Source organism: Narcine bancroftii, chromosome 3, assembly GCF_036971445.1.
Source record: "Narcine bancroftii isolate sNarBan1 chromosome 3, sNarBan1.hap1, whole genome shotgun sequence".
NCBI lineage: Eukaryota > Metazoa > Chordata > Chondrichthyes > Torpediniformes > Narcinidae > Narcine > Narcine bancroftii.
The window spans coordinates 89482898-89510692 of NC_091471.1; the positions used below are offsets into that span (position 1 = coordinate 89482898).

At 38.4% G+C, this 27795-nt stretch overlaps 2 protein-coding genes across 9 annotated transcripts in view; both read left to right on the forward strand.

The window, feature by feature from the left end:
* The first annotated feature begins 7896 nt into the window (after window positions 1-7896).
* shld3 (shieldin complex subunit 3) lies at window positions 7897-18172 on the forward strand. 3 transcript variants are annotated; one of them, XM_069924519.1, is made up of 2 exons: window positions 7897-7963; window positions 16468-18172. In XM_069924519.1, exon 2 carries the CDS (start codon window positions 16658-16660, stop codon window positions 17420-17422), a length of 765 nt encoding a protein of 254 aa, XP_069780620.1. In that variant the 5' UTR covers window positions 7897-7963; window positions 16468-16657; the 3' UTR covers window positions 17423-18172. The 3 variants fall into 3 exon arrangements, with proteins under 3 accessions (XP_069780620.1, XP_069780619.1, XP_069780621.1); XM_069924518.1 differs by lacking the exon at window positions 7897-7963 and adding an exon at window positions 13469-13628; XM_069924520.1 differs by lacking the exon at window positions 7897-7963 and adding an exon at window positions 13475-13551.
* The window catches only part of trappc13 (trafficking protein particle complex subunit 13), an 81363-nt gene continuing 61468 nt past the window's right edge, over window positions 7901-27795 (forward strand). For 4 of the 6 annotated variants that reach the window (XM_069924512.1, XM_069924513.1, XM_069924514.1 and 1 more), the window contains exons 1-3: window positions 7901-7963; window positions 25195-25263; window positions 27437-27536. In XM_069924512.1, the coding sequence (XP_069780613.1) occupies window positions 7918-7963; window positions 25195-25263; window positions 27437-27536 (215 nt within the window). In that variant the 5' untranslated portion in view covers window positions 7901-7917. Of the gene's footprint in view, window positions 7964-8357; window positions 8454-11938; window positions 12055-25194; window positions 25264-27436; window positions 27537-27795 lie in introns of those variants that run through there. The other 2 variants (XM_069924516.1, XM_069924517.1) reach the window with 2 other exon arrangements.

Consider the following 27795-nt stretch of genomic DNA (forward strand, 5'->3'; position numbering starts at 1 on the left):
TATAAAATGGGTTTGTACTTACTGAATCAAGAAATGCATAGGTCTTCAATATGAAGCTCCTTTTTTTTTTAAGCTTTATCTTTTGGCTTGGCTTCGCAGACGAAGATTTATGGAGGGGTAATGTCCACGTCAGCTGCAGGCTCGTTTGTGGCTGACAAGTCTGATGTGGGACAGGCAGACACGGTTGCAGCGGTTGGAAGGGAAAATTGGTTGGTTGGGGTTGGGTGTTGGGTTTTTCCTCCTTTGTCTTTTGTCAGTGAGGTGGGCTCTGCGGTCTTCTTCAAAGGAGGTTGCTGCCCGCCGAACTGTGAGGCGCCAAGATGCACGGTTTGAGGCGATATCAGCCCACTGGCGGTGGTCAATGTGGCAGGCACCAAGAGATTTCTTTAGGCAGTCCTTGTACCTCTTCTTTGGTGCACCTCTGTCTCGGTGGCCAGTGGAGAGCTCACCACGTAACACAATCTTGGGAAGGCGATGGTCCTCCATTCTGGAGACGTGACCTACCCAGCGCAGTTGGATCTTCAGCAGCGTGGATTCAATGCTGTCGGCCTCTGCCGTCTCGAGTACTTCGATGTTGGTGATGAAGTCACTCCAATGAATGTTGAGGATGGACCGGAGACAACGCTGGTGGAAGCATTCTAGGAGCCATAGGTGATGCCGGTAGAGAACCCATGATTCGGAGCCGAACAGGAGTGTGGGTATAACAACAGCTCTGTATACGCTAATCTTTGTGAGGTTTTTCAGTTGGTGGTTTTTCCACACTCTTTTGTGTAGTCTTCCAAAGGTGCTATTTGCCTTGGCGAGTCTGTTGTCTATCTCGTTGTTGATCCTTGCATCAGATAAAATGGTGCAGCCAAGATAGGTAAACTGGTTGACCGTTTTGAGTTCAGTGTGCCCGATGGAGATGTGGGAGGGCTGGTAGTCATGGTGGGGAGCTGGCTGATGGAGGACCTCAGTTTTCTTCAGGCTGACTTCCAGGCCAAACATTTTGGCAGTTTACGCAAAACAAGACGTCAAGCGCTGAAGAGCTGGCTCTGAATGGGCAACTAAAGCGGCATCGTCTGCAAAGAGTAGTTCACGGACAAGTTGCTCTTGTGTCTTGGTGTGAGCTTGCAGGCGCCTCAGATTGAAAAGGCTGCATCCGTGCGGTACCGGATGTAAACAGCATCTTCATTGTTAAGCTTTAACCAGTACAGGAACTACCGAGAGGGCTCTGTCACCAGCCCCAGTAAGAGTGTTTGTCTGAACCGAAGGTGAAGCATCCCCTCTGACTGTGTCTTTTGTCTTTGATTCAGATTGTTTGACTTTCTTCTCAACTTGGGATGCTTTGAACTGAATATATCACAACTGAGTCACTTTCTTACAAGTTTTGCTGATGTATCCCTTACCCAAGCAACCAAAACATATTCCATTCTTCTTTAAAAAGGTTAATTTCTCATTGTACAATTTTTTCTCCAATCATGAACATCTTTCTAAAGCATACTTATTTTTGCAATACAGCTTTCCTGAACAGTCTGATCTTACTTTTCTTTTGTTTCCTTGTGCTTGTATCTGACACAGCAGTAACAAAGGTACTTCCCTTTGGTTTCTGTTGAGACGATGATTTAGACTTCTTTACATCTTCAGGAGCTATTGAAGTATCTTGAATATTTCCAAATGCTGGTACAGTGTAAACAAATACATGCCATTCCAAGAATTGTACAACATCCTCAAAAGTGGTGTCCCTTCTGGAAAGCATCTTAAGCTCTGCAACTTTGGTTTTCCAAAAATGCTTCAGCTTATAAAGTAATTTATTTACAATAATTGACAAATTAGCAAGCAAATTCAGCTCTTGCAAATGTACACTACTTCCCATTGCATTACTACATCTTCTCAGAAAGAATGCATCTGCTTTAAAGCCTTTGTGTCCTTTGATTTTATTACTGACCAAGAAAGAATCTTGTCTATGTGGACCCTTGTGATTTTATGTTCATCGCCATCATGACGACACAATAATTCTTTTGTCCTTTTAAAACCTTGTTCTGGATTCATATATTGGCAACTTTTCACTAACTCCTTCATCTTTCCTCCAGTATACGGTTCCAGGTAATACAGACGAACTTTAGCATTTTTAGTAATACCTTCAATGTGATGTTCAAAGGAGTTCATGAACATCAGATATTGTAATGGATCTCCATTAAAAACTGGAATTTCCTTCTTGGGTAAACCATATGAACCTTGTGGCTGTGCTAACATAGCAGAAGTTTCATTTTATTTTGTTACGAGTGATAATATATTGTCTTGTCCACCATGGCTTGCAACTGATGGTCTTGATGTGAATGGAGAAAACGGATCTTGAACTGGTGCCAAAGTACCTGGAGTTGTAACTGATGGTATTAATGGGGTTCCTTGGAATGTAAGTGATGGCATTGATGGGGATCCTTAACTCATCGCTGGTTCTTCAGCAACATAAAAAGACATTAATGGTTGAGTATGATCAACTTGCATGTTTGAACTTTTTTGAAATACTCTCCTTTCGGGAAGATTCATATATTGTGCACTCTGAAGAGAATGAATGTCGCTAGCTCATTCCACAGGATTGGTCATTGTTATTTGAGCACCAGCAGTGCCACCCATGGCTCCTTTCCTGAGTATATTTGTTTTTTGTGACTACGGTATCCATTGATCTGCTGGAATGTTAGGTGCAAGCTCTTTGGGTATTTCACTTTGAGTGATAAATCTTGCAGAAGTCTGAGCTAATGCTTTGACTTTGTCCATATTCATAGCATGTTGTTCCTCAAGCTAAATCTTTATTTCAGCTTCTTGTCTTAGTTACTGATTCTTCATTTCAGCTTCCATATCTTCCAAAGCACGTCTTTTCTTCGACCACTGTTGTTGTGCACAGATAGTAGCCAAGTCTGCTTGCGCCTTAGCTTGCATAGCTGATATGCTTGAAGCACATAAAGCTGTACTTGCTCTAGATGCCTTTGAAGACTTTGAAGATCTTCCTTTGCTCATAACCTTGAAAATACTATCGACAGGATTCACATCTTAACTTTCAGATACTGCTGATTGAGTCTCTATCTTCTGCTTTTCGCTTGGTACAGTGGGACTTTGCAATGTACATTCATCTGTTCCAGTTCCACTAACCTTTAAGTCAGCTAATGAGGTCTGCAGTACTTTATTGATGTCTTCTTCTTGCTTGGCAGTTGGTGGCTGGCTCCAACCTCCTGCCAAGCATGTCAGTCCACCTTCCTGGCTCAACTCACAATCAAACAGTTATTTGGGAGGAACTGTTTGCTTAAGGTCTTTAGCACAATGAGACGACTTCTTCTTCATCTTGGGTTGTTCACACTGCATCCTGGCTTCTTCTGGCTCCTGGGAACAGTAAACAAATTTGAATCTTGCTTGGTCCCTGTAAGAGAATATGTACACAAACTTTCCTTATCTCTGGATGTTTATAACTTTTAAGAATACATTCTTCTGGGCTTCCTGCCAAATTCTGCAAACCAGAGCTGTACCTTATCTTTCTATGGTCACAGGTCTTCCAAAACTTTAGCTCAATTTTAAACTGCACATTTCACAAACATAAATAGATTCTCATAAAATTGGAAAATTCTATTGTTACAGTGAGAATGTCACTTTACTTTTAACAAGTTGAGTTCTTTCAGACAAACTTTACGAGTCTTTTTTCCAAACAAACTTCACAATTATAATTTTCTTTGAATCAAAATATAGAGGACACTTTCCAGGATCTAGTATTTCCTAATTTCAAAATGTGGAAATCTTATTAATCCAATAAACCAAACTTTGTAGATGCAGCTTTAAATCATTGATAAAACAGATAAACATTTTGCATAACTTTGCATTAAGATTTTCATAACGATGAATAAACAAAGCATATACTGTATTTAAAGATATAACAATATTCAACTTTAAAGAGATATACAAGAAGAAATAAGACGAATTCAAAGAAAATGATCTCGAGCTCACGTTCCCTTCATAGTTCGTTGAAGAATGAGATGCAAGCCCTTAGTCTGCATGGATATTACAACATATTATGTCATAGTCACTATGGCAACACTACAAACAATAGTCTTTCTTAAAGAGACAAGCACAAAATTAACTAAGAATTAAAAACACAAGGTTTTAACCTTTACACCATCTGATACTGCAAAGACCACTGTCAACCTTTGTATTTCTTTACCCCAAAAACCTCATTCAGATCATTGACTATGTCCAAGGTCAATATTAAAAGATTTTTAATCTGCAGGAAAGTTAAAGGTTATGGGAAACAGATAGGGAAGTGGAAAGCAGTAGCTTACTACTTCTGTTTCTCATGTTTTTAATAATCTTGATTGACTAAATGGCCCTTTTCATTTATTCAGTAAGGATATATGCTTATTTAATAAATGCTTTGATGTATGAATTGGACTTGGGTCACAAGATATAGAAACATTGGCCCATCGGGTCTGCTCTGCCAATCCATCAACCAATTCAACCCCACTCCCCAGCTTTCTCCCATAACTCTTGATACCCTGACTAATCAAATACCTGTCAATCTCTGCCTTAAATACACACAATGACCTTTCATACCCGCCTGTGACCACAAGTTCCACAGACTCATGAACCTCTGACTAAATACATTTTTCCACATCGCTCTTTTAAATTGATGCCCTTTTATCTTGAAGTTATGCCTTGTCTGAGAATCCTCTACCATGGGAAACATCTTTGCCACATCTATTCTGTCCAGACCATTCAGCATTCAAAATGCCTCTATGAGGTCCACCCTCATCCTTCTGTACTCCAACGAATAAAGCCAAGAGCCAACAATTGTTCCTCATATGCTAACCCTTTCATTCCTGGTATCATTCGAGTAAATCTTCTCTCAACCCTTTCCAGCGACGGCATGTCTTTTCTCAAATTTGTCGAGTAAAGTCAAGTTTATTGCATTTGATTATACAGGCACCACCCGACGAAACATCGCTCTCTGGTCCTCGGTGCAAAACACGCAGATGTACAACACATGCAGACAAACAATACATATGCAGGACAAGTATTTAATCTATCAAATAAATAAATAAATGATATTTCATGAATATGAGAGTCTCAGATGGTTAGTGTGAGCAATTCTTTAGGTCGTTCAGCATTCTCATTGCCTTTAGCAAGAAACTGTACTTCAGCCTGGTAGTGGTGGCTCTGATACTCCTGTATCTCTTCACCAACAGGGCAGCTAAAAGATGCCGTGTGCAGTGTGGAAGGGGTCCTCAATGATTTTGCACACACTCTTCAGACAATGATCCTGGTAGATCACATCAATGGAGGACAGGGAGACTCCAGTGATCCTCTCTGCCATTCTTATGATTCTATGGATTGAACGGCGATCCATTTCTGTGCAGCAACCATACCACACTGTGATGCAGCTGGCCAGGACACTCCCAAAAAAGCTCCTATGGAAGGTTGACATGATGGTGGCTGGTAGCCTTGCCTGCTTCAGTTTTCTCAGGAAGTGCTATCTTTGTTGCGTGTTCCTGACAAGTGAAAAGATGTTGAGTGTCCATGATAGGTCATTACTTAAATGAACTCCAAGGAACATAGTGCTCTCCACTCTCTACCACAAATTTGTTTATGTTTAGCAGAGGGTAGTCGTTCCTGGTCCTCCTGAAATCCACGATAATTTCCTTAGTCTTGACCATGCTGAGAATCAGGTTGTTACTTCTGCACCATTTCACGAGATTTTCCACCTCTTCTCTGCAGTGTGACTCATTGTGGTTACTGATGAGGCCAAATACTGTTTAGTGATCTGCCAACTTGATGACACCGTTGAAGATGGATCTGGTGAAACAGTCGTGGGTCAGTAGTGTGAACAAGAACTGGCTGAGCACATAGCCCTGAGGTGCACCAGTGCTCAACATGATGGTGACAGAGGTTCTTCTACTGACCTGGATAGACTAGTCAGGACAGATATAATGTGCCCAAAACTGTACACAGTGAGGTCTCACCAGTGCTTTATAGAGACTTAGCATTAAATCCCTGCTCTTATAGGTTATTCCTCTAGAAATGAATGGCAACATTGCATTCACCTTCTTCACCATTGGCTCAACCTGGATGTTAACCTTTAGAGTATCCTGCATGAGGATTTGCAAGGCTCTTTGCATTTCAGAATTTTGAATTTTCACCCCATCTAAATAATAGTCTGTCCATCTGTTTCTTCTACCAAAGTGCACTTTCCAAGTTTGCCACTTTTTAGCCCATTCTAATGTATCAAAGTCTCCCTGCAGCCTTTTGGTATCCTCTACACCGTGTCCCCACCACCTATTTTTGGATCATCTGCAAATTTAGCCAGAAAGCCACCTATTTCAAAATCCAAGTCAATTATATACAATGCAAAAAGAAGCGCCCCCAACACTGACTCATACAATACACCACTGGTAACTGACCAGAAAAGGATCCCCGTTTCCTGCCGATCAGCCAATGCTCTACCCATGCTCATATCCTTCCTGTAATTCCATGGGCTCTCATCTTGTTTGCCAGCCTTATGTATGGCATCTTGTTGAAAGCCTTTTGAAAGTCCAAGTACACAACATCCACTGCATTTCCCTGCTATCCAACTTGTGATCTCTTTAAAAAAAAATGCAATAGGTTCCTTGAAGGAAACCATGTTGACTTGGGGCCTATCTTGTCATGTACCTCCAGGTACTCCATAACCTCATCCTCGACAATTAACTCCAACAACTTCCCAACCATCGACATCAGGCTAATGGGCCTATAATTTCCTTTCTTCACCAGTTAAAGATTGATATAGTAACTTGTTAAAATGTTGGCTAAAATTATTCAATTTTACAAACAGAATTTCTTCCTATGCATTTAAATGATGCATTTGAATTATGTAATGAATTGAGATTTCAGAAATAAAGGCATTAAGTACATTAAGGATGTTTGATTCCGATAAATAGGGGAGATATAATCTATCCATATATTTATATTGTGTTTTATATTCTAGTTTAATCTAAAATAAATAAGATAATATAATTCATACAATGCAGATAAGTGTTACAGATTGGCAATTATTAGCTTGGCTCTATTTCAAAACATTGTCAAGGGTCACAACAGGCAACATTGCAAGTTGATGAAATGGAAAATCTGACAACTATTTCACTCATCACCCCTGACCTCGCTCACATTCAGAGTACAGGTACTTCATTTTGAAAATCATGGCATCATAGACCATGAAGGTGCTTGGAAGTTGTGGAAATAATGAGCAGGCACCTCAAACATTGTTCCTACAAAAAAAACTGAGAGGACAGGCGAGCCAATGCCAGATCAATATCAGTACTGAAGACATAATTACTCCTTACACCAAGACTACTTAAACAAATTAAAGACAAAAGTTGCAGATGGTTTTCATCCTCCGAGGCGGTCAGGCCTGCTGAGTTTTTCCAGCAATTTTTTGTTGCTACACAAGTACCCTGTCGCGGCAAGAGATTAACAGGTGGACATTGGAAAATATGTTAGCATTTTCTCAAAGCGTCCAAGAAGAAGAAAAAAATACATTCCTACTGACCGCTGGAGAGCTGGTTCATGACTTCTTAAAGAATAGATCCAGATGAATGCAGGAGAAACTCACCACCTCATAATCCACCCGTTGCCCCATCTGGGCATCGCTCTTCAATCACATGGACACCCAAAGAACTAGAATGCAAGTTATCTGCACTCACTCCCCCGTAAGATGAGTAAAAATTCAATAAAACTTCAACTATGTATCTGTAAGAAATGCCTGGAGATGAATGTGTTGAAAAGCATTAATAAAATATGACTTGGACGGAGATTTCTGGTCTCTCTCGTTTGGTTTCGAAATCTCTTGCACCGCAGTTCCCGACCTTGTCTCCTTTCAGTATCCGTAGGGCCGTTGGCGCATGCGAGTCGGGGGCAGGGAAGATGGACGTGAATCAGCTGAAGCAGGAGCATCTGCTCGCCCTGAAAGGTAATGGGCAGGGCTGGGACCCCGCTGCACTTAAAATCAATGTGGGGCCAGGGCCGGGTATTTGGGGAGAGGCCGAGCAAGGCAGACGGGAATGGAGCTGATCAGTTCGCTCTGGGCGAGCAGCCTTTACTGAGATTTCTCGCCCCACTCATCAGCAGTTCCCGGCGGTTGGGATCCGCATTCTCTGGGGAGGCAAGAGCTGCGACTAAACACTTATTCCCAGGTACGTGCAGTGCCAATTCATTTTGAATGGCCCAACTCTGGGAATAGGTGGGATCAGTGAATATACCTGTAAACACTCAACTTCCTGTCCGGAACCCCATCACCTTTCAGATTCATTGTCAGAGAGGGCATACATTACATCACATAAACCCTGAGATTCTTTTTCCTGCAGGCGAGGCAGAATAAGGGCAGTGCAAAAGAAAAAAACAGACTGCAATACAGAGAGAAACAAAAAATATCAGTAAAATGCTGTCCTGAACCTGGTGGTGTGAGTCTTGTGATACCTATTCTTTTTTCCTGATGCTGGGTGGTGTGGATCCTTGATGATTACTGATGCTCTCTGATGGCAGCGTTCCCTGTAGATGTTCTTGATGGTAGGGAGGGTTTTACCTGTGATGTCCCGGACTGTGTCCACTATCCTTTGCAGGGCTTTTCATTCAGGGGCATTGGTGTCCACAGACCACAAAGTGATACACCTGGTCAGCACGCTTTGCACCTCTGAGCCATTCTTCAGTTTTTTCCCCTCCCCTGCCTTCACCCTTGATATCACTCTTTCCTATTTTAGAAAGGGTCTTGATCTGAAATGTTCACTGTCCATTGCTACCCATTGTGTCTCTCCACATGTCAAGATTTCATCATCTGTAATTTTCAGTATTTTACTTTAGCTTAAATGCTAAGTTCTTGTAAATTGTACTTTGGATTGAATCGCAAAATCAGATGTGCCAGCAACCTTTGCCATCAAATCGGAGTTTGAAACCCTCCAAGCATTTTTTAACCCAATTCCAACTCGAGAAAACGGGTGATTTTGTTGAAAATGAAAGATTCACTCTGACAAATGAATCAGAAGTCTCAGATCTTTAAAATTTGCTTCAATTGGTTCTTAAATTTTAGCCATAAACTTAAATGCACCATCAAATTATAAATTAAATTTTGCAGACTCAAAGGTTTGTCTTATTGTAAAGGTTCCATTATTGTCAAGTAAATACGCATTTAAAAAGTAACATATATGAAATTCTTTAACCTTGTCTACCGTAAGGAAGACAGAGTCACCATTTTGTCAAGCATCCCTCACGGAAATGAGGCCCCAGTGAGGAATGGACTGACGACCCCGGTTTACAAGACCATTGCTCTAACCATTGAGCTATTAGAGCATGGATGTAATAATATATTAAAATGCAATATATACGATATACTTCAACATTTGTCTGCGTAAGGTAAAGAATCTCCATAAGCATTGCCTAGCTTCTCCAAAAATAGGAGAAAGAGAAGAAAAGGGAGTCCCTTCAGAGATACTGCTTGTGGATTTGCCTCCAGCAAATGTTACTCTGCAGCTGCACAGACTTCAGTTCAAACCATCAATAACCTGAGCTCCAGATCCAAACCTTGATATGATCAGGAAGCATTCAGATCTCTAGGCCCCTCAGGAGCCATTCTTGCCCTCAGCATCCTTTTGAATCCCAATTCCAATACCTGGTTCCCATGAGCCATTTTCCATCAGCCTCTGTGGGTCCTTCAATTGCAAGTCACCAATAGCCCTGCAGCCTGTGTGGGTCCTTCAGCTGCTGAACCCCTCATTGGTCTGCTGCCATGGTCACCATCCTGCAGAATTATCTGCTATGTTTCTTCTTCTCTGTTGTCCCAGTTTCTGGTGCCGTGTGCCGCATCACTGCTCCCCTGGAATCTGCAACACCTTATGGTATTGCTGCCCAGCACAGGCTGGATCTGTATCTTGGGTACAGATGTGCGGTTGCAGGATTTTTTTAAAAAAAACACTGTTGGCTCTTTTAACAGGCCATTTTCAAGCCTGGAGGGAGTCATCAGCATTAGGATCATGCAGTTGAACCCTGTGGAGGAACACTGTGACTCCACTCTTCTGGGCCTGCACCAGTGGCAGTGCTGCCATTTTTTGATAATTAGTTTTGTAAACTATCAGAATCTAATCGAGGAGTGTTCTACAGGCTCTATTATCAACACCCCCCACTAATTTATAATTATCAGGTGGTGCGGACTAGAAGGGCCTAATGGCCTGTTTCCGTGCTGTAATTGTTATGTTATGTTATAATTGGGAATATAAAGTGTACATGAAGTGTACACAGATGCATCATCAAATCTCATGTAAAACATGGATAATGTATTATTGACATATTTGCTTTTTTTTTGGGGGGTGTTAGAGATGTAGAGAATATTCATAAACTTTTAAAATTATATTATAGAATTATAGGAATTGTTTGAAATTTATGTTTAGAGAGGATAGGGAGTTATAGTGTTTTATAGGACTGGAACAAACCTTGTTCATGCTGACCAAGTTTTTTTTTTATCCAAGCAAATTCCATTTGCCTGTGTTCCGCTCATATCTTAATAAGAACCCTGTACGACCATAAATCTAATTCTGAATACATTTGGCCAGATAACTCTGGATCCCGTGATCTGACTTTCTGAACTGCCTAGCATACAGGTCTTGCTAAAGTCCATGATGCCGTTTACAGCCCCGCCAACATCAATCTTGGTCACCTCTTCAAAAAAACTCAAATCAAATTTCTGACTCATGATTTCTCACACACAAAGCCATGCTGGCTATACCCAATCAGGGATTAAATTAAAAGCAGTGGGACTACTGTGAGGAAATAATTTGAAGATACAAAAATTGTATCTTATTTAATATTAAGCACATTAGTATTTTTAAAAATCTTTCCTTTTTACCTTTCCGTAAAACCAGAAAGAGAGTGCAGAGATTAGGGCAGAAGGTCAAAAGCATGATCCTGCATGTTCTGAGTTTGTGAGGAAGGACAGGCACTGGACAAAACATAAATGTGGTCAGTTAGAGGCTTTGAAATGTGTCTATTTCAAAGTCAGGAGTATTAAAAATAAAGTGAATGAACTTAGAACATGGACCTGAACTTAGAACATGAACTGCAATGTTGTGGCTGCTACTGAGACTTGGCTGGTGTAAGGGCAGGATTGGAAGATGCAGGTACTGGGGTTTAGGTGTTTTAAAAGGAATAGGATGGGAGGTAAGAGAGGGGGAAATGGCATTACTGGTCAGAGATAATATCACAGGTATAGAAAGGAAAGATGCTGCTGAGGGAGTGTCTTTTGAGACAGTGTGGTTGAAAATCAAAAATAAGGGAGCAATCACTGTATTAGTAGTAGACTCTATGCCTCCATATAGTCCTCAGGTCACTGACGAGTAGATAAGCAGACAGATTTTGGAATGGTGCAGGAAATACAGGGTTGTTATGGGAGACTTCAACTTCGCTAATATTTACTAGCACTTCCTGACTGCAAGAGGGACTGAATTTGTCTGGTGTGTTCAAGAACGATTCCTGACACAGTATGTGGACTAGCCGACAAGAGGATCTAATTCTGGGTAATGAACCTGGTCTCGGTGGGTGAGCATTTTGGTGAGAGTGACCACAACTCCCTGAACTTTAGCATAGCTATGGATAAGGATAAAAACAGACTAAATGGGAAAGTATTTAATTGGGGAAGGGAAAATTGTGATCGTATGAGGCAGGAACTAGTCGAAGTAAATTGGAATCAGTCGTTCAAAGGTGAAAGTACAGAACTAATATGGAGGAAATATAGGGACCACTTGTGCAGGGTTCAAGATAGGTTTGTCCCACTGAGACAAAGAAAAGATGGTAAGAAAAGGGAACCTTGGTTGACGAAAGAGGTGAGGTAGTAAGTCAAGAGGAAGGAAGCAGGAAACAGGAAGAGCTCATGAGAAGTATATATTAGCCAGCAAGGAGCTTAAGAAAAGTCCTAGGAGAGCTCGAAGGGGGCATGAGAAGGCCTTGGCATGTTGGATTAAAGAGAACTCCAAGGCGTCCTATGTGTATGTGAAGAACAGAAGGATGACAAAAATGAAGGTGGGTGGGGCTGCTAAAGGATAAAGGAGGCAACATATGGCTAGAGGTGGAGGAGATTGGGGAGGTTCTAAATGAATACTTTGCTTCAGTATTCACAAGAAAAAAAGGACATAGGGTGAGATTGGTATAGAACAGAATTGTGTGCTGAACAATGTTGAGATTAACGAAGAGGAAGTGTTGGATCTTCTTCAAAACATTGATTGATAAGTCCATGGAACTGGATGCAATATACCTCAGGTTGCTGTTGGAACAGATAGCTGGGGCAGTGGCTATGATCTTTGAGTCCTCTTTGGTCACAGGGGAGGTACCAGAGGATTGGAGAATGGCAAATGTGTTCCTCTTGTTTAAAAAAAGGTAATAGGGAGAATCTTGGGAATTATAGAACCGGTGAGTCATAAGTCAGTGGTGTGCAAACTATTGGAAAAGATTCTAAAGGATAGGATCTATGAGCATTTGGAAAAGTATGGTTTATTCAAGGATGGTCATCATGGCTTTGTGAAGGGAAGGTTGTGCCTCATGAGCCTAATTGAGTTTTATTGATGAGGGTATGGCAATAGATGTGGTCTATATGGATTTTAGTAAGGCATTTGACAAGGTCCCCCATGAGGGATATGCTCAGAAAGTCATGAGGCATGTGATTCATGGAACCTTGGCTGTGTAGATAAAAAATTGGCTTGCAGGTAGAAAGCAGAGAGTAGTAGCGAATGGAAGGTATTCTGCCTGGAGTCAGTGACTAGTGGAGTTCCTCAGGGATCTGTTCTGGGACCCCTGCTCTTTGTGATCTTTATAAATGACCTAGATGAAAAGGTGGAATGATGGGTCTGTAAATTTGTGGATTATGCAAAGGTTGAAGGAGTTGTGGATGGTGCTGATGGATGTTTAGGTTACAAAAGGATATAGACGGGGTGCAGAATTTGGCAGAAAAGTGACAGATGGAGTTCAATCCAGCTAAGTGTGAGGTTATGCTTTTTGGAAGGCTGAGTACAGGGTTCATGGTTGATTACTTAGAAGTGTGGATGAAGAGGGACTTTGGGGTTCAAATCTATACATCCCTTAAGGTCACCGAGCAGGTTGATAGGATAATTAAGGCGGCCTTTGGGATGCTGGGCTTCATTAATGGGGGATTGAGGCCAAGAATCGAGAAGACATGTCTACAAATCTCTGTTGAGACCACACTTGGACTATTGTGTTTAGAATGTGGAAAAAGGAGAGGTGCAGAGCAGATTTACCAGGATGTTGCCTGGATTGGAAAATAAGTCTAATGAGGCAAAGTTAGTAGCTCTGGGACTTTTCTCTTTGGAATGTAGAATGATGAGCTGTTACGTGACATCACAAGCATGAGTGTTCCATAACAATGCGGTGCCTGGAACATGCTGATAGGGGAGGGAATAAAATAGCAATATATAAGAGGCATTTCATCACACATGTGAAAAGGCAGAAATGGACATTGTGCAGGCAGTTGGATTTATTAGATGGCATCAGGATCAGTATAGACATGTTGGGCCAAAGGACCTGTTCTTTTATTGTCCTGTTCTAACTTTCAACAACCTTGAGACTATGCAGTGTTTGCTTATGTACTATGATTACAAATGGCTTAATTTAAACATTATGACTTGAATGTCTCCAAAATATAACATGTTGAAATGGTTTCATTTTCTAAAATGCTGAAAATAATTGTCTATATGATAGTTTACATTTTTGTACTGCACATGAGACTGCACATGTGATTGTGCTGCATGCAACAGTGATCAAAGGAATGTAAGAAAATGATATTGGTAGGCAGAAAAAGGTTGCTTCCTGCTTGGTCACTGTTGGTAAACAGCAGTTCTTGTGGGAAAATTTATTGAGGTGTTAGTAATAAATTGCATATTTGTTGATAATTGACCATTTTTAACTTTTGGATGGAAGCCATTTATGTTTCGCCTCTCAGCTTGCCCATTCAGTGAAATCATACTTGACCAGATTTTTAAATCCTTTTGTCTGCCATGGTTTCATATCCTTTTGTACACTTGTCTGAGGTAAATCTGTTAATCTCAGGTTTAAAGTATTTAGCCTGGCATCCTTTTTTAAGGGAGAATTTAAAGGCCACTTCATATCAGGCCTCCGCCTGGAGGCCGGCTACAAGAGCAGATCAAAAACTTAAAACTTACCTGTCAGATAGCACCCTCTGGAGCTGATGGAGGCGGGGCGACTGGTGCCATAGTGCCACCCATCATAAATATGTGGCAGAACAATAGCTGTCTTCCCTACCCATAATCTCCCAAGCAGCTGGAACTGCTCTGTGGTTCGTAGAACAGTTCCAGCTATGTGGGAGGGGGGTAATGGGTAGGGAAGATGGCCATTGCTCTGCCGCGTTCTGACCCACAGAGAGCGGCTCCAAAGGCCGAAGTGGCCCGGTGTGGCTGTCACAGCGCGCATTGGATGGCCCCTCCTGCCCCGAGGGTCCCCACTGCCCTGACGGCTCCCACCTGCCACCCCTGCCTTGAGGGGGTCATGAAGGGAGAGGGGTGAGTGGGGAAATGGATCGCAGGCTGATGGCATCATCAGCTCATCCCTAACCAGCTGCTTGCAGTGGTTGTACATTCAGGTCAGGTAGAGGAGTGCAGCACACTGCTGATTATCCTTCCCCAAGAAGGGTTGGAATCGGTGCCTCAGAGCCGGCCGGCCATGGCACATTCAGAAAAGTATGTCTTTAGCCATAAGGGCGAAGCCTTTTCAGACTGGCATTTTACCTGCATAAAAGTGCCTTAAGATTGTGGTGATAATATTTATACCCGGCTACTGTAGTTGAATGTTCTATGTGTGGGACCCCTCATACTTTTTTTTGAACCTTTGCACACCTTGTGTTGAAAACCACTGGTGATTTGCATAATTGAGAAAGCTTTGAAGATAGTGGGCCAAATCTTTCTGGTAAGTGCAAGCAGTTCTTTCTGAAACTGCAATCATCTATCCACGTAACTGTACAAGTTTTGGACTTCAGTACCTGTTTGGAGAAAAGCAGAAGTTCCAAGCAGTGTATTTCCTATTTTAAACAAAAACTCCTAAAAAGGAGTTACATAAGTCAAGTCAGAGGTGGACATAATAAATGGAGAACAGTGCTGGTCCAATTTATATCAAGACAGTATGACAAATACAGTAAATGTGAGATATAATTTCTTGCATCAGTTATATCTCATGTCACAAAAATTAAATAAATCAAAAATTTCAGACCGAAGTTTTAGATGTGAGGCCTTTTTGGGTAGATCTAGGGAATTTCCTAGAACAAATTATAGGAAAATATTTTCCACAAAACCCAGAATTGTTTTTACTGGTGTAAGACCAATAATGAAGCTGTCCAAATTTCAAGCGCAATTAGTAAACATCACATGTCAGTAGCCAGGAAATGTTTAGCAGTTACCTGGAAATCTGATTCCCATCTAGGAATGGCATGATGGAATGCTGAAATGCAATGTTGTGTTCCCCTTGAGAAAATTACTTACAGTTTGAGGAACAAATAGGATGTTTTTATCAACATTTGGTAGCTGTATTTATAGCAAATAGCTGTAAATCTTTAGTTTTCCTCCTTGCTTTGGAGCGCCCCATCTGTACCCCTTCCCCCGGATCCAGAAAAGCTAGATAATTTAAGGCCTGGAAGGTGGATGGAACATACCTGACAACCTCTCATTTTTTTCTCTTTTTAGTTTTGTATACAAAATTTTTTTTAAAAATTAAAATGTTTTAGTAAGCCTGTACATATTCCTATTTTCTTATTGTTTATGTGGACAATGAAAGGTTGAACTATTTAGTTTCATACCTGGAACAGATATTTTTATCTGGCTCTACATTTTCCTTATTCGTTTTGCACAAAAAATATACAGAGCCATGGTGAGGATGATTAATTGATGGAGGGCTGTGGAGTTGGAGATGCTTCCTTTTGGCTTCATTTTTTCACCATAACTATTTGCTCAAATAAATAATATTTTCAGTTCTTCTTAAATTATATAAGCCCAAATATTGGCAACTTGATGCATAGCCTATTGAATTAACAATTATTCATATTAGAAAATATAAGGTGCTTGTCTTCAGATGTTCAAAAGTGTTCTCCGAACCAATTAATTACTTTCAAAATGTAGTCTTGATTGTTGTCTTGAAAATACAGCAGTGAGATAACAGAATAGTTAATCTTTTTCCTTTCTACCTTCAAAAAAATAACAATTAAATAACATTGGACAATTTTGTGTACTATCAGCAGGTAGTACACAGATAGCAGAAAGATCCAGGTCCAGAAATTGCACACATCAGGTTGAGATCATGATTGTGTGAGAACCATTAAAAGAGGAAAAGGTGTAATTGTTTTTTAAGCTCTTATTGAAATGTTTGAAATTGCTAAGTTTAAGCATTGTTGTCAAGATTCAAAGACATTTATTTCTGCAGGGTAGCGCTTGCTGAAGGGGATTGATTGATGCCTCACAATTTTATACTTCTTCATGAAGCACTTTATCTTCTAACTTGTGTTAAAACTATGAAGGAATTATCCACTGATTAAAAAATTTATGGAAGCACAAGGAGAAAGACTGGCCATTCTTCACTGGTCAGTGAAAATTCAAGATGAGAAAATTAGTTGATGGCCAAAATTGTTAGTCATATGGAATTAGTAGTACATTATAGACCTAATCAAGATTGTTCAGAACTATCAAAAATTGTAGAAAGATTGCTTGAAGACTTCCCTCAAAGAAGAATGCCAACAATCACACCATGGCCTCCAAACAAACTGCAAAATTTACCACTGAAGCCTCAGAAAAGTCCACCAATTATTTCAAAGGAAGAAGCAAAAAAATTGGAAAAATATTTGGTTGAGAGAGAACTCAAAGCAGAAACTCAAAATTATAATTGTACAGATAGTCTTCTGGAATTTTCCACAAATCTGCAGAGGCATAATCCAGTAATTCAAGTGACTGCAGTAGAATTCCTTTCAGAAATCGGTTTGCCATGTGGAATTACAACTAAGGAATACAGATCAGAAAGATCTTGGAGTATTGCAATGCACAGCAGGCAACGGAGAAACCACACTTTTACAGTCAGTCAAAAATTTCAGGCAATCAAGGAAAAGTTGCATCTTCATTCTTTTCAAAGGGCAAAATGGGTCGTTGATCAATCCAATTGCAGTTCTTGGAAGCTGGAGGAAGTCTGGGCAAAACTAAACAATGTTATGAAATATGGTGACCTTCCTGGTTGTAATGCTAAAATACATGCACAGTTTGGTCAGATATGGATCTTCTGTGATGTTCTATGCTGTGAATATGTTGGTAATCTGATTAAACAGGAATTAAATCTTGTGGGTAAAATCAACTTACTTGTACGGGAACACGGTGTTGTTTATCAGTTGTAGCAAAATGTTATTTTAAAAACAACCTGCCATTAAGTATACAGGTTTACCCTGCTTTACGAATGCTTGCTTTATGCAAATTCACTTTTATGAAGAAACCTGTGTTCGCTATTTGAAATAAATTTGAATGCGTTTTCGCTTTTATGAAAAGAGCCTTCAATAGTAGAGAATGGGTCTTCACTTTACACCATTTCAGCTTGCAAAAGTTTTCATAGGTACACTCTACTTTTGTAAAGCGGGGTATACCTTGTACCTGTATATGAATTCTGTGATACTGTCTATGGACTTTTAATCTAAAGTTGCATGTAATATTGAAAAAAAATTTGCATCTAATGCTAATAAGTAACATGCTGTCTTTAATTTTGGGGAGACCATTATCTTAGGTGTCAAGTCTAGCGCTGTGGTTGCTCTCTATCCTCAAAGAAAATAGTCACTCAAATATCACTCCAGTGATTAATACTTAGTGTAAATTGTTATGTGGCATTCTTTTAAAGATGAAAAGTTTAATTCTATCTAATCATAGAGCCAATATTTAATTCTCAAACAACATAATCAAAACTAGATAACTGATGATTATCATGTTGTAATTTGTATAATCTTGCTCTGCATATTGGCCACGCTATTGCTTGAATCACAATTGATGATGACTCAAGGCTGAGGATGTTCTGTCACATGAAAAGAATTGTATAAGCATAGATTTTCCTGTTTGTAGGATTCTGCGAGTGCAATGGATCATAAATTGAATAACTTTTCTTTTACAAGACTATCATTTTAAGAAGAAAAAATTTCTAACTAATGATTACATTTTATGTGTGTTTTATTGGCAGTTCATTGTAATATATTTATCAGTATGGTGCTGCATTACTTGGGAATGGAAAGTTAGTCTTGTTGGTCACTGCTGTGTCAGGCATTTAAATCAGTCATGGTGCTAAAATTGGCTTCCTCTTCATAAGGAAGATTGAAAAAAGCCAAAGCTGCCGGCTTCTAATTGTTATCTAACGATCTTTGCAAGGAAGGTAGATAAATGTTGGTCTGAGTACAACATTAAATTTGATTATAAGAAGTCACCATAATTGAGTTAGCTGTTAATACTTGTAGAAGATCTCTTTTGACTAGTTGGGGATATTTGAATGACATTACGTTGTTCTTTCTTTTTAAAATATTTTAATTAATTTTAATAAAGAACTTATACAAAAAATATAATTCAATAAAATGATATGGATATTTATACAAACTTAAGAAAATATTCAGTATATCCAAAACATACATAAATTGTATCCATAATTTATATTATTCCAAATGATATTTTTTTTAAAATTTAATAACAAAAAAAAAGAAAAAATAATAAAGGAGAAAAACTGAAAATCCCTGTGTAACAGCATTGCCAGCATTATCAACATTAACAGCGTTAACATATATGATTAATATTAAAAGAAAAAACAGGCATAAAAAATATTTTTTAAAAAGTGGAAAAGGTACGAGTCTGACAATTTAATTTACATTGAAGGGAACTTGTAAAGTAAAATAATGAGTCATAAATGACTCCTATAACATCTGAAATCTTCTATCTGAAGATAGAATAACGAATCATTTCCATATTCAAACAAGACATGATGTCATGCAACCACTGATCATGAGTAGATGGGGCAACATCCTTTCATTTAAGTAAAATCACATGCCTCGCCAAAAGAGAGGCAAAAGAAATAGCACGACTGAACCAGAGACAAAGAAGAATCATTCCCTCCCATTGTACTAAAGAGGGCCACCAAAGAATTCAGTATTAAATCTATATTAAATTTTTTTGACAAATTATGGAAACCTCCAATATTTTTCTATACTATGAAGCTTTTCCACTTTTGCACATGGCACAACAGGGGCTCATATCAGGATAAAAACTAGACAAATCAGCCTAAGACAAATGTGTTTGATGTACCACTTTAAATTGTCCCAACCCACATCTGAAATAGTCAAATTTAAATTCTGTTCCCAAGCATTTTTAATTTTAACAAACGAAGTCTGATTTAAACATAACAATTTCTCGTAAATAATAGATATTAAACCTTTACGAGAAGGCATTAAACTAAAAAAATCAGGACAAAATTTGAGTCAGACTCACTTGGAAAATTGGGTAATTGTGTTTCAAGAAAATGCTGGACTTGCAAATACCTAAAAAATTGAGATTTGGGCAGGTTATATTTAGCAGAAAGCTGCTCAAATGAATAGATCCTTAAAACTTAAAATAGCATCATGTAAAGAAGGTTGAAAAAAGTGATCAGATTCGATAGGGCTTGAAAGAGAGAAATTATGAAATGTAACATTTTTTCTAAACTGTGCCCAAATTCTCATAGAATATTTAACAATTGGATTATCTATTAATTTAGTTGAAAATGGAAGTGAAGAGCTAGAAAGCGCTAAATTAGAAAACATTTTGGGGGGAATTCAGCTCCATTGATACCATAATGAGCAGTCAGAATGATTATGAAAAAAGGACCAAAATGTAAGACTTTGTATATTGAATGCCCAATAGTAAAATATAAAGTTAGGCAGAGTCATTCCACCATCTTTCTTAGATCTCTATAGAAGAACTTTATTAAGGTGGGGATGCTTACCCTTCTATATGTAAGAGTCAAGTAAGTAAAAAAAAATGATGTAGGAGTTAATGAAATGATTATCAATAAAAAAATAATCAATATGTGAGCAAGTGTGATGAACCTGTGGGGTGGGGGAAATACTCTATTAGTCGGATAAAATAAATGCCAAACTCCTGAAATGCCAAAATCCAATAGAAAAGAATGTATGTATTAATGAGACAGATTTACTTAATGTAGCCAGATGAGAAGATGAACAATCTAGGATAGGGACCAACCAGCAAAAATGCCCACTTAGAATAAGTGAATATAAACTTAAATCTGGCAAGGAAGTAAAAAAAAAAGTTTTCAGAAAAACCACAAATCATCAACATTGGGAGCATAAACATTTGAGAACACCACCATTTTCTCATGTAATTTCCTTGAAACAATAACAAAATGATCATTAGAACCTGAAACATTAGATATACCAGTGGTTCTCAACATTTTTCTTTCCACTCACATACCACTTTAAGTATTCCCTATGCCATAGTTGCTTTGTGATTGCTTAAGGTGGTATGTGAGTAGGAAGGAAAGGTTGAGAATCACTACTCTAAACCCAATTATTACTGAAATATTTTGCTTGAGAAAAATTGTCATTGGCCCATTTCCTTTGGAGTTATGAAAACATGCACATAACGAGTCAATTAGGTATAATTTTAAAATAGTGGTTTTCAACCTTTTTCTTTCCACCTTAAGCAATCCCTTACTTAGCACAGAGCACCTATGGCATAGGGAATACTTAAAGGTGGTATGTGAATGGAAAGAAAAAGGTTGCGAACCACTGATGTATACTAAAAGTAATATTCTGATTAATAAGAATAGATACCGCTCTGGATTTAGCTTCAAATGAAGAATGATATTGCTGCCCTTTCCACCACAACATCAGGTCCGAAACTTCACTGCCAAGTATATGTGTCTCCTGTAAAAATATAATCACAGATTTAAGTTGTTTTAAATATGAAGCTGCTTTCCTTCATTTTACTGGATAATTTTGACCGTTCACATTCCAACTCAGGAACCTAATAAGATTAGCTATGGTCACTCAGTTATAAAAAGTATACACTAACAGTGAAACTAATTTCAGAATTTCCAATGCACATGTGCAGAGCCGAGTTCCTGCAACATGTACAATGACCTCCGGCATGCAGATGGCCTTATTAAACCAGAGAGTACCACTTTATAAGTTGGAACAAAAAAACATAAAGCACCATGGCAACGCAAAACACTCGTGACCCCATCCTCGTCCTTCTCCAGTCCCACCCCTCGTAAGACTGACGAATAGACTGACAGTGCACTAATTAATTCTAGAAACCCACCATCTTCCAGTAGAGATTAGATGTTCCTGTTATAAAGGAAAATAATAAATGTTACCCCTGAAGCTGTTCACAACAAACTAAAGGAAGCCATGTTTAATCTAAATACAGTACACAAATTGACAAAAACATAAAGACTTCTTGTGAATTTTTTTTTAAACGTGTTACAGGATATATATATATATATATAAATAATCCTGTTTTGAAAGAACAATCTTAATTGTAAATACAATCAAAGTATGTTGAATTTTTATCCTTTAACTACTCCAAATTAAATCAACTCACAATAACAATGCTCTCCTTGTGAAAGCCTCAAAAACAAATGAATTAACCTTTAACATATTAAAATCTAATCATCGGTTCAAAGCAGCCATTCAACAGGGAAAAAAAGAGGGAATGTCATTCAGGAGTTGGAGTGGGAAGGTTATGAGGGCACTCCCAAGCGTCCTTCACCAAACCAAACCATTTCTTGCTCCTGCTGGGAAGAGAGATGCAAAGACGTGTTGGGAACAGCAGTGAAGGCTTACAGCCCCACTTGTATAACTCCAGCATAACTTCCCTGTAGATGGCCTGCTGCTTCAAATTTCGGGAAAGTAATCTTCTACATTCTAAATTTTTTGTCTTGGTATTGTAATGTACCTTTACGACAGGCTTCACGGATCAGCAGTTCCTTCATTTAATAACGATGTTGGTATATAATCACTGAATATGGTTTTTGCCATGATTTAGGCTCTGTGAAGCTCCGGTGGTGTCAGAAACATCTCGTCCCTAAACACTATTACCAACAAATTAGAAAAATTTATTAAGCTTACCAGTTTCAGTATCTTAAACTAAGCCTACAATGCGCAGGTCTGCTGCCTACTTCAACTTTCCAAATAGATAATTCTTGCCGTTAGTCTCTCATTATTGTCTTTTAGGTGGCAGACCCAGTTGTTCAAATTCTTTAAAAGTAGATTCTGCTAAGATCAAATGCTCACCTTATTCTTCTGTAGATTTTACAGTGCCAAAAGCCGATCATCTAAATGTTTAAATCCTGCATCAATAAATTCTTTGATTTGTTCAAGTACGTCGGAGAAGCCCTCAGTAGTCGGGTTTGCCTATGGATTAGGTGGAGTTTCTTGTTTCTTTCAATTTTTTTTCTGTTTTTCCAATCTTTCCAGCTCTTGTATCCATTTCAAATGCAGATTATGCAATTTGACACCACTTTGAAAGTTTTATAAAAAGTAAACAGGGGAAAAAGTATACTGGAGGTATGGACCTGTGATAGAGACGTCTACTCCATATCACACCCTAACCGTAAGTCTCTGACATAACATTGTTGATGCTGTGGTACTATTCAAGCATGAAGGAAGAAATATGGGTACTGTGGCAGTGAAAACTTTGGAAACATTCTGTAAATAAGTGATGTCTAATTTATCTATGTTAAGTGTTCAACTTATCAACAGAAAATATTCCTATTGTGATGCTAACTGTCCAAAAAAATTAGTACCTTTATCTGTGAAGGTTGTACTTTATTTTGCAATTTGAGTAAAAATATTACAAAAATGGGATAGAGGGTATCAACCAGGGAGGTAATCATAACACAAATCTTGTGGCCAAAGAAACAGTTCATTCTGATGGTAGAAATGAACTCCAGTGCTATGTTTTAAAGAAAAATACTTTTGTTGGCACAGCAATGTATTTCCATTCTTAATATCTTCAACTGAGAAGGGAGGAGTAAAAGAATGTTTGGAAATAAGTTGAGAATACAAAGCAGATGAAACCCACCCAAATTTTCAGACACTAAAAATCTGATGTGTATGAAAGCTGAGTGTATAAAAATACAATGGAAATAAATATTTAAAATGTGTAAATAAATTTGTCACTCTTTATTTTTCATATCAGTTTACAGTTCAATTGTTTAACTTTATGTTTACATTTCCACATAACTCCAGGAATCTGCGTTGCAATACTTATCACTTAAGAATTCAATTCTTAAATTCACCCATGCTTTATAGAATATGACTTGCTATTTTTATATCAGTGAAAAGTTAAATAACTTTCCCATAAGTCTCTGAGCCATCATGTTATTGAGTTCACTTGGCATCTTTAAGATTGTGTTATTCTATATGACCAAACGAAGTTGCACTTTAAGAACCTGCACACTGCAAAAAAAATCATTTCATTTACTAGTGGGAAATTACCTCTTTTTTTTTAATAAATGGGATAATATGCCAAAATCATAGAGAATGGCAATGAATCTTTTTCCTTTTCACATTTAGAAACACCTTGTAATCCTACTTTAAATTTTTTTAGCATATTTTATGAAATCACAATAAAGATTATTTGAAGATTAGACAAAATAGGCAATCATACACCTCCTGACCATTATGGGTTTTGCTTTACTAGTTTAAGTGCTCAGAAAATCTCCACGCAAAACCTTTCCTGTTTCCACAAAAGTGTTGGGAGGAACTCAGCAGGTCATGCAGCAGCCCTGGAAAATAATAAGCAGTTGACATTTTGGGCTTGAGCCCTTCATCAAGGATGCCAAAGATTGGGCAAAGGACTCGAACATTTTGTATGTTCCAATTTACCAGCATATGCAGACATCTTGTTTAATTTGTTCTGCAACACCAAATTGTGGACCTGTCTTGTCTCCCAAACTCCAAAGCTAGTCCGAAGGTTTATATAAATAACTGCTAATTGGACAATGTTCTTAATTAAAATTCTAAGTCACATGTATTTCATAGAACAATGCACCATGGGAACAGACCCTTAGGCCACAATATCCAAACAGAACTGACTAGAAGGGCCGAGAGGGCCTGTTTCCATGCTGTAATTGTTATATGGTTATATTTATTATTTGCACAATTTTGATTACAAAAGCTTATGAATTCCACATCAAGTAAATTAGTCCAGTCCAAATATCCAAGCTAATGAATGTAAACATAGAAAAGTAAAAATCAAGTTTTATACCACAATATAGATGACAATTGCTCACTACTGTAAGAATGATCCTTGACAAAAGTGAATGGATTAATGGTTATATAACATAGAGTCCACGCCCTTTGGCCCACGACGTTGTGCTGACCTGTGTATAACTAACACAAAAAATCCCTACAGGGAACATATCTTCAATGTGACTTGTTTTTGAATGAAGTAAAACATGAAAGCTTGCAGAAGCTGTGATTGTAGTAAAAGCACAGAAACGCTGGAGGAACTCAGCAGGTTTTAAGTGTCCATAGGAGGTAAACTATATATAACCGATGTTTCGGGCCTGAATAAGAACTGAGTTGAGCATCCTATTTAAAATTATCCAAATTATATTCCTATGAACTCTGGAGAAAAAAAATAATGATGAGTTCAGAGGTTTTTTTTTCTAAATTTTAATATTTTGTTTTGAAACAAAGTATCTGCAAGGCAATGTCTTGTAGGACAATCCAAGTGGCTTTAATTCCTGTATAGTTAAGGAAACAGTCAATCTTCAATTTCTATCTTCCAGTAGTTAATCTTTGGATTAATATCACATGAGTCAAATGATGCAGCAATTTCATAATATTTTTAGAATATTTTCTATTAATTTCGAGCAAATTAGTTTGAGTTTGAAACATGAGTGGACATTGCGAGAGAAGGAGGTAAATATAGTTGAATATCTGGATTTAAGTGAAAATTATGTCACAGATATGATGGATCCGATGGCTTGCAGTTTCAATAGTCTTATGTTAGCTGTTAAATTTGAGCTATTTTCTTTCAGTGTAAGTGCAATTACTTTTTGTATTTGACAAGTTTTTGTAATTTTTTGCCTTAATTGTTTTGGATCTCTATAATATAATTCTTTTCTTGTTTATTGTAGTAATGAGATTAACAAAACCAACATTGTTTACCAACTTGCCAGTGACTTGTGAAGATCGAGACCTTCCAGGTGAGTTAAGTTAATGACATGGTGATAGTGCACAATCATTTTAAATGTCTATGAGTCTAAAATGCAACATATAAACATATACTCAATAATTAACACAATAATTTAAAAGTGAATTCAAACTGTTCACTTGCAATGAAATACCTTGGAGTGCGAAGATGGTCACTTTAACTGAATGAAATATGTTTTCTGTATGCTGTTATTTCTCAGAATTAGATTCAAGCTCATTGCTGATCTAACCTAAATAAATAGACAATAAGTGTTTATGTAAGTCTTTTTATGCAAATACATTTTTAAAATTAAAAAATGCAACATAGTGTATACCCAACACCAGAGGTACATCATGTAGTAAGTAAATGATAGTTGTACCATTTTTGTTTGGTACAATTTGAGCCATCTTGTGTTAAAACCAGAAGAAGAGTGAGGTTAAGCACAGACTAGGATTTTGTAGAATTGGTGTAAAGGAGTGTTATGACTTATGAAAGTTGATAATAAGCTTTAATTGCTACAAAACAGTTGATATTTGAGGTATGTATCCTCAATTTGCATCGCTTTTTTCACTCTAATAAGCAATCTTGAATGCTAGCAGCTGAAGAGAGATTACTGTATATACTCATGTAATTGTTGATAGCATGTAATAGTCAACCCCCTCTTTGTCCTAAAATCGGGTGTTTTTGCATTACCCATGTAAAGGTTGACCCCTACTTTGGCCCAGCCACCCGCCCAGCAGAGCTCCTGATGCCCCAGCCATGAATCCTTGCCCCAGTCGCCTGCCCACTGGAGCTCACGATGCCTCAATGGTGAACCCTCGCTCCAGCCGTCTGCCCACCGAAGCTCCTGATGCCCCGACAGTGGACCTTTGTCCTGACCGTGGATCCTCACCCTGACCACCTGCCCATCTGATCTCCCGATGCCCTAGCCTTCCAACCTCTTAACTGCTGATCCTCAGCCCAGCTGCCTGCCCATCCAAGCTCCCGACCACGGATCTTCACCTCAGCCACCTGGCCATATAAACTCCAGATGTCCTGGCCGGCCACTTATCCGAGCTCTTGATGCCTTGACCACTGACCTACCACCTGGTTATCCGAGATCCCGAAGCCTTGAATGATGTGTATACTTACCCGAGGTTAAAAATTTGACCTGTGTAAAAATTGACTCCCCCCCCCCCCCCCACCTTTTATGGCACAAAAAAGTGGTCCAAAAATTTGGAGATTACATGGGGTATATAGATATTGCTAATAAATAACAATGGAAATCCCAAGGGCATACACATTAATGAAGATCATCGTCTGCTAGGTTGAGTCACAGTTCTCTGAAATAGTCGCCTGTTTAATCAAAGTAGGGAGAAAAATACCAGTTGAAACAAACTGCAGCCTATTAACATAATCATCTCTTCACACTTTATTAACTATTGACAATTAAGCACATTTGATTGTAACAAAATGTTACTCCTGAAAGTATATAATGAAGGTTGGAGATGTTATGATGGACAGAATCAACAGCCTACATCCCTAAGAAAAATGCATTGAACCTCACTGATGCCCTCCAAGTCCACTGCTCTATCCTTGGTCCATATCTCTATGTAAAGCTCTAAATTGTCTCCAGAATTGTCAACACAAAACTCCCCTTGGAAGATGTTTTAGAAACTATCTTCAAAAACGGATTAATTCTAAGATCTATCCAGTATTTTATTAAAGAAATTTAAAGTATGATTTATAACACAGGCCATCGTTTGGCCCATTGTGTTCATATCTAAAGGAAGTGACATCATAACTGGGTATTGGCAGACTCTCAGTGTCAATTCGTTGATTGTGATATTGATGACATCAGAATAATTCAATCTAAACAATTTGACATTAATTTTATTCTTAACTTTTTCTTGAATTAATATAACCATTTTGTTTCATACACGAAGTGTGTAAATAGCTAATGAAATAGAAGGCTGCACAGGGAAATATGTTCTTACAGGAAGGAGAAGAGCTCGAATTCCAAGCAAATTGGTCAAAATAAAATCAAAAATGGTCCTTATGCTGGAAGGTGAAGAAATAGCGATTAATATCTGCTTCCAGCATGCGTATTGAACAGTCTGAAATATTAATTTCCTGATTTTTGGTTACATACTTTTTTTTAATGAAGAACTACCCACTTAATACTAACAGTCTAATTTTTATAATAGGGGATCTTTTTAGCCAGCTAATGAAGGATGATCCTTCTACAGTTAAAGGAGCAGAGATTTTTATGTTGGGCGAAATGTTGACTCTTCCTCAGAACTTTGGGTAAGAATGCTTCAATTATGTTTATGTTTTCTGTTGTAGGAACAGGAGTAGGCCAAAAATGGCCCATCAAGCCTGCTCCGCCATTCAATACGATCATGGCTGATCTAACTCCACCTACCTGCCTTCTCCCCATATCCCCTAATTCCTCTATCATGTAAAAAATTATCTAACCAAATTGTAAATATGTTTAATGAAGCAGCCTCAACCACTTCCCTGGTTAGAGAATTCCAAACATTCACTACTCTCTGGGAAAAACTAT

Excerpts from the sequence above, each read along its gene's own strand:
- shld3 (XM_069924519.1), top strand. The coding sequence starts at position 16,658 with ATGGCCAAAATTGTTAGTCATATGGAATTAGTAGTACATTATAGACCT.